This window comes from Rhincodon typus, chromosome 30 (assembly GCF_021869965.1).
Source record: "Rhincodon typus isolate 14 chromosome 30, sRhiTyp1.1, whole genome shotgun sequence".
NCBI classification, from domain to species: Eukaryota; Metazoa; Chordata; class Chondrichthyes; order Orectolobiformes; family Rhincodontidae; genus Rhincodon; species Rhincodon typus.
The window spans coordinates 14,228,861-14,236,562 of NC_063361.1; the positions used below are offsets into that span (position 1 = coordinate 14,228,861).

The following is a 7,702-nucleotide window of genomic DNA, read 5'->3' on the forward strand; positions in this document are numbered from 1 at the left end:
ACCCAACATACTCTGGGCCAATGCCAACTACCATCACTCCATGGCCTTGCCTCCACCCACACCCAGATTTACTTCTGAATACTGGCTTGGAGAGAAATTGGCCAAATTCTGACAGAAGAGATTTTTGGGTGAACTGCACCCATAGCCCATCTGATTTAGTCGATGAGTCTTGTGCTTGAATTTACTTTGATCTTCAGTTCTGTGTGTTCCAAATGCATTAGTAGAATTGCAGTCAGTTTGGGCTGGTATGTTATTTAGGTCCCTTCATGTTCTTAATAGTAGGTTATCCTGTGGTTGTGGTAATGGAAAAGAGAGAGAAGGGTCAATTAATTCCATGTCAGGACACTTCAGATGAAATGGGATTGATGAGCAATATGATCTGTTTTTTCCTGAACCAGTTTCTAAAGAGTGATTGCACCACAATGACTGGATGAAATCCGTGTTCCTTCTGGTTAATATTTTCCTATTTTTTTCTGGATATTTTTCCTTCAATTTGCCAATGGTGGCTGCACATCACTGTAAAGTTGCTCATGAGTGAGGTAATTGGACAAAATAAAGATAACAAACTCTTCCAAGTGAGCAATGATCAGCCATTTGACTGGAACAAGAAAGTACATTACTCCAGTTCCCATTAAATACTCCAATTTGAAGGCTTTTGTTTCGTGACCTTTCGATCTCATATCCCACCTTATATCAGCCTGGCCTGCACATGTTGCAATACTTTTATTACCGACTAATTAAACTGCATGGGTAGAAGTTCTTGAGCTGGCAAGGAGAAAATCCTGGCCACCCTTCCGGGCTCTGATATGTGATCAATTTTCAGGTCTCTGTTAATGCCATTCTCCAATCTGTAGGGGGAATGTATACAAGAGGTGCCAGCATTGATCAGCCGTTTTTGTTTTCCCTCTCCAAGGACGAATGCTGGGTCTTTCACTCAACACTCCAGTCAAAGAGATGCTGAAATCAGGAGGTCACTGGAAGTGCCAGCCATATCATGGATATAAAGTGTGGCCTACCTTCCAGCCGCTGACCTGACATAATCACACAGTGAATGTCCACATCACTTAAGTGACTTATTTCCAGTTTTATCCTCTTCCACTCCAGCATGTTTCAACTCACAGCCAAGTACAACCCACATGGACATAACCTAAGACTCAGTAATTAAATCTCATTCGAATGTACAATCTAAGAGTAGGAATAGAACATTCAGTCCTTCCAGCCAGCTGCGTCACTCATCTAGATCATCATCAAAATGCTGAAGGCCTCAATGCCACCTTTCTGCCTATGCCTGATACCCTTTGACTCCCTTGTTAGTCAAGAATCTACTGGCCCTGCCTTAATAATATTCCATGCCCCTGTTTCCACTGCTCGCTGGAGAAGGAAAGTTCCACCAATTTATAACCCTCTGATAGAATATCGTTTTCCTCATCTCTGTTTTAAACAGGAGCCCCTTATTTCTGAAATTGTGTCTCTTAGTTCCAGTGTTTCCCAATAGGGAAAACATCCTTTCAGCATCTCATTCTCAAATTTGCCAACAATTAACCATTCCGGCAATTTGATAAATAGTTTAAATAATTATGAAAAATAAAGCATTCTCCTATTTATTGTTAAAAGAGTAGTTTCAACCCCTTAAGAATGTGACTCAGTATATATTTCAATATGTAACATAAGAACTGATGACTGTGAACTGAAATCTTTTTTCTGCTAAACGCTACCAGGTATGAGCTTTTAGCACATAAGTATTCTAATTCTGCTATTGCCTTATCGAGCACTTTCGTTATCACAAAGGTTGTTACTATTTCAATCCAGTCCTCTCCGTTAAGTGCTTTCATTTTGCCAGTTTTATTGCATTCACCAACACTGTAACCAACTGCTCCATACCCTCCTGTTTTTCACTTTACTACACTCCACAACCAAATATAAGCACAAACTAGTCTTAGTTTTGTGCCAATGTGGCTCTGAACTCCTCTACTAACATGTACCTGTGAGACACTAAGTTAAACCCCTGCTAGTTGAATGGCCTTTGAAATGATGATAAAATCTATGCTGAAGATTCCATGTACAGGCCATTAAACAAGACAAGCAAGCACAGCAGAAAGAACTGTAAGAAATAACATCTAGAAAAGAAAAGGTCAGTAGTTTGGCCATTTGAGTAAAGTTGAAAACTACAGATGTCTCTTCCAGAGGGCAAACCAATAAAATCAAAAATATTCATTAGAAATGAATGTACAGCGAGTAAATTTGATCTTTCTCTGCACCATCTCTTGTAGCTGTACCGCTATATTCTGCATTCTGTTCTATTAGCCTGATGAATTATGTAAGGTATAATTTGTCTGGATAGCATGCAAAGCAATACTTTTCACCATGTCTCGGTACATGTGACAATATCAAATCAAATTTTTTTAAAAAAGCTCCATTTTGAGGTATACAGGATGAGTCAGTATATGTTATTTGCAAGTTTCATTCATTTTCTCTCTGGTCAACTTCGACATATTGGATGACAAATATCACAGAGCAGTTTACAGAGTTATAGTGGATGCAGGATGGCAGCACAATACAGATCTGTTAGCAGATCTGCCTGGCAGGAGTAGTTACAGCTAGCAACAACATGTAAAAAGCTCCTAACTCCATTCTGTGGCTCCCACATCCCACATCATGGTTGAAATGGAAAAGCCAATATATGGCCAATTGCAGATGCAGGAAAAAGAAACAGATAGCAGTTTTTAAATAATGCAGATGCGAGCAGATTGTTTAACATGGACTGTGAAGATACAGCTGAAGGGCAGGAGTATGACATTAATCAGCTTCAAGTGAGAATAGTGAGTAGGAGGATTGTTTTCCCAAAAAGAGATTAGAAACTGCCGGTTGGCTCACTGAAGAGAGGAAAAGGAACAGAAGTCATATGGAGCACAATGCCTATTGGAAGGTGCGTAGAACAATGTAATTGTTTGGATTATATAAAAGAATACACTGTTAAGATGCATGGTGGAGGCAAAGTCTGTGCACATGCTCAGTCCGAGACAAGATTAGAAATAATGGCAAGATGCCATTTTTTTTCAATTGGACATTTCATTATATCTTGGTCCCACAACTCAATGACGCATGAGCATTAGAAATAAAACATGCTGCCTGCTGTACAACTCCACAGTTTCAATGAAAACATATTTACAACGTCACATCGACTGCTGCATAGAATAAAAGCCTCTTTCATTGTTTTGATCCTGTAATGCAGACTTTAAACTTGCATGATACCCAATGCAGCCAGAAATTGCATGTGTTTTAGAAACCAGACAAAGATGATCAGTGTTAAGAAAGCCTATTTTTGTTATTTCCACAGTTGCTGGAACATAAATGTGTGGTTAGCAAAATCCCCACAACTCTGGGAGTCAAGGTTAGCAGCACTCCAGTTGGGAGTCAAAATTAAACAAGTCAGTGAGCTGTTTCTGGGAATTGAAGTTCTGTTATTTCCTATCTTTCAAGAAGATGCATGCTCTTTTGCAAATCAAACTTCAGTATTTCCATCAACATTAAATAAAGCATTCTTAAACTAAGCATTTCAATTATTTCTCCACAGTCTCTTGAGTTTTGGAAGTTTGGGAATCTCATTTACTGAAACTTCCTGATTATGTATCATCTTCATTTATTGAAGCGTCAGACATTTGATTTACATACTTCGGAATGTGAAAGTAGATCAGCTACATGAACCTGCAATTGGGTAAGAATTACACAAACCTGAAAATGATGTAACTTGAACTTTATTGTTTAAAGCTAACACAAGGAAAGTTGCACATCACCATCTAAACATTCAAGGTATTTTTAAAAATAAAGTGAAATGCAGCATACCTTTCCAAATTGGTTCACTTAGAGGCACAACCATGTTTAATGAATCGGGGAAGACACTGGGCATTTATGGCATTTTGAGTGGGAGGGAGGGTGGAAAATTAACCATTTAATTAAAATGGGTGCACATTGTCTTGCACCCCCACCACCAGTGGTTGTGCCATGATTTGATACATGTTGAAGTATATTATTCTATAGATGTAACAAATGCTTTTAGAATACGATAGTTTAAGAACAGTAGCAACCACATGCGTTTACATTTGTGCCTTTTTATGTGCATATAATATAGAAAAATTGTAAATATCATTTCACAGAGCACAATCAGAAACCAAAGGCTACCGTCAAATAAAGGAGAAGAGGGAGGTGCGACAGCTACAATTGAACTTAATGAACATAACGGCTTATGGTTCAGAATTGACTCTCAAGTTTGAGTGCTACTTATTTCAAAAGCTTAACATGTTCCTAATAAATTACTTTTGTATTTTAATAGGGTGGTTTAAAAAAAGTTTTCATTAAGCTAGTAAGTAATTTCACATAAATATGTTAAACATTAGTGTGCATATATCGCAGCATGCAATTTCTAGGCTGTTATTAGTGACTATAAGGAGGGCTCAGTGTGTAAGTAGCTGAAATAGGAAACGTTAATGGTTCGTGTCTTTGACCCACTTTTGTCCACAGGCTTTGTAAACTTGAATCAATGTTTATAACAAAGCCTGACCCCAAAACAACCCCTTTCATCAGATCATTGCCAGCCTAGCTGGCTTAACTCGGTCCACTGGAAAAAGCCTGAATTAGTGAGGCTTTCATCTGTAACAAATTAGGACTTTTTTTTTCGATTTCCTCAGAGAATCAGTTGAAATTAACAAAAGGGAAGAACAAAATTTATGATTTCAGTTTCATTGTTAGAGAGGGGGAAACGTAAAGACACATATGAAAAGAATCAAACGAAGAAAATGTGGGGAAAAATTGTTGCCTGTATTTTGAAAGGGACCTTTGTTCTAATTTACTCCAAGAACCTCTGACAAATATTCTCATGCAATTAGTGCAGTTCAAGCTCCTCTTGGTCAATAATCTAATCGTGTTTTCTTTTGGCTCCACACTCCAGGAAACTCGCTTAACATTCATTAATGAGTTTCTACAGCCAGCCCCTGTCACAACTCATTCCATCCCTCGCTCCTTAATCACTGGCGTCCGGGAAACACCGCAAGACTGGTTAGAGCCACCGGCAAAGTGGAGTTAAAGCTCCTGTATGCTGTCAGGTTACACTTTGCATTAGAGAAACATTGAGCACTTCGGTAAGGCAGCTCCCTGCTATATTCTGTGCATTCCCCACTTAGAGAAGAAATTTCGATACGAGGCAAATATTGAAAACGGAAAACCAGAAGAAATTGAACTATTATGAAACATAAGCTTCTAAAATGCATTTTGATAACTTTTTCCAAAAAAAAAGAAAATGGAAAAGTTTGTTTCCTCCAATCTGTTCTCAAACTTGCTCAATCTGAAAGATCTGGTTTGTCAGTAAAAAAAACTTGCCTTTTGTGAACAGGATGGTGATGACACATAATTTCAATTTCAGCCACACAGCCATCAAGTTGGGATGGCGATCCATTGATTCTGTTTAAGTCACTTTGCCCCCACTTCAGTGCACTTCTATCCGGTCGGAACAGCGCCTCAGTCCCCAGCAGGAAACCCATGTAAACACCAGCTCTACTTTTATTCTCAACTTTCTCTTTCCCTCCTCCAAGTCACTGAACTTTCTCTCTCTCTCTCTCTCTCAATTATCTCTTTGCCTCTTCCGCTGAAAGTCTGGCTAATTGCCACGCCAGTCACATTCAAGTCCAGAGCACAGCAGATCCACGGATGATGTCGAGAGAAATTCACCTACAAACAGTCCATCTTTCCCCCGGTCCTTGTGAATATGCGGCAAACAGCAGCGAGTGGGATCACTGTTAAAACTTCCTGCTTTCGCATTGAGGCTCGCTGCTGCCCCCTCCCTTTAGAGATCGGTTCTGCTAATAACTTGACTGAGCTGCCCCCGAACCAGAGATAGCAGGAATTGCAGATGTTGGAGAATCCGAGACAACAAGGTGCAGAGCTGGATGAACACAGCAGGCCAAGCAGCATCCCTGAGGAACCTTATCACATCTCGCAGGATCTCCTGGAGTCCTTCCAAAAGGCAAGGAATTTAAGGTGTAACAGGAAATTTAAAAAGTTGCATTACTGAACTGAAAAAAGTCTTTTTCCCCATTTTTTTCCTTTACTTGATGCGTTTATATATATTTATATATATAACGTTACATTTTGCCCCTTTATGAAACTGAAATTCACTTTTTATTAATTTTGTTCTTTTATTAATTTCAGTTGATTCTCTGAAGAAATCTAAAATTTTTTAAGAGGATTTGGGGGAATCTGTGGAATTCCCTGCCCAGTGAAGCGTTTGAGGCTATCTGGTTGAACGTTTTGAAAGCAAAGGCAGATTTTTGAGCAGTAAATGAATTAAGGTTATGGTGAGTGGGCAGGTAAGTGGAGCTGAGTCCATGAAAAGATCAGGCATGATCTAATTGAATGGCAGAGCAGGCTCGAGGGGCCAGATGGCCTACTCCTGCTCCTATTTCTTATTAATCATACCAGACGTGAAACATTGACTCTGTTCCTCTCTCCACAGATGCTACCAGACCTGCTGAGTTTCTCCAGCACTCTAAGTGTTTGAAAAAGAGTTCTTTTAACAAACATATAAATAACCTTCAATTATATACACAGAGTACAATTATTTCTTGGAGATAACGTGCACTTAAAAGGGCCATTTTGTCACTTTTATCTAAAAAGTATTATACAGGTTACGTTAGCTGGAGTGGTCACAGTAAGACCATAAGATGTAGGAGCAGCATTAGGCCATTTGGTCCATCGAGTCTGCTGTGTCATTCAATCATGGCTAATCACCTTTCTGTACTCTAATGAGTTGGGTTTCCATAACTGACAACTATTAAGGGGAAATTCTACCAGGCCAACTATATAGGAGGTTTTCAATATGAGGAAGCTCTACTATTGTAAGTTAATGGGAAGGCTAAGTCAGAGATGTGAAAATTGAATTGGCTGATGCCTAGAGAATTTTTTAACTCATTCATGTGATGAGGGTGGCATTGGCTAGGCCAGCATTTATTGCCCATCCCTAATTGCCCAGAGGGCAGTTAAGAGTCAACCGCATCGCTGTGGGTTTGGAATCACATGTAGGCCAGACCAGGTAAAGATGGCAGTTTCCTTCCCTAAAGAACATTAGTGAGTCAGATGAGTTTTCTCCAACAATCAACAATGTTTGAGAGAAAGGTTGAGCGTGCGCATGTGGCGCCGCATGGCACTGAGTTGGATCTCAAGATGTGGCGAGAGCAGTTGTCCATGGAACGTTAAACATCATGGAGATATCTGTGATCCTGGGAGGATTCAAAACATGAGGGATGGAACTTCAGTTGGAATCCACATGGGGTGAGTCTGAGCTGGAGGCAGTCACTGAGGAATGTGATATGGCTGTGGAAGTGAGTTTTAACAAATAACTAGTCAAACACCAGGAGCGACAGTGAAATTAATGTCGGTGGGCAAGAAGAGAGATTGGAACGGAAATCCCGTCGGAGAGAGGAGCAGAACTTCTTCAAGGTGGGCATGCCTGGAAGAGATGTGGCAGTGAGTTAAATACTCAATAAAAACCGAAAGAACTGCGGATGCTGTAAAACAAAGTTGCTGGAAAAGCTCAGCAGGTCTGGCAGCATCTGTGAAGGAAAAAACAGAGTTAACGGTTCGGGTCCGGTGACCCTTCCTCAGAACTCTGGATCTCTAGATTAACAGTCCAGCGATAATACCACAAGGTATT

General features: G+C 39.9%; 1 protein-coding gene and 1 long non-coding RNA gene across 2 annotated transcripts in view; one reads left to right on the forward strand and one right to left on the reverse strand.

Moving 5' to 3' along the window:
- Positions 1-5,782, reverse strand: part of LOC109912176 (BMP and activin membrane-bound inhibitor homolog) — a 47,628-nt gene extending 41,846 nt beyond the window's left edge. Inside the window, exon 1 of the mRNA XM_048614633.1 lies at positions 5,374-5,782. Coding sequence (XP_048470590.1) covers positions 5,374-5,449 — 76 coding nt within the window. The 5' untranslated portion in view covers positions 5,450-5,782. The remainder of the gene's footprint in view (positions 1-5,373) is intronic.
- On the forward strand, positions 2,883-4,238 carry LOC125486583. Its single transcript, XR_007265229.1, has 3 exons — positions 2,883-2,926; positions 3,575-3,715; positions 4,155-4,238. It is a non-coding gene; the product is annotated as an uncharacterized LOC125486583 (long non-coding RNA).
- Positions 5,783-7,702: the final 1,920 nt, after the last annotated feature.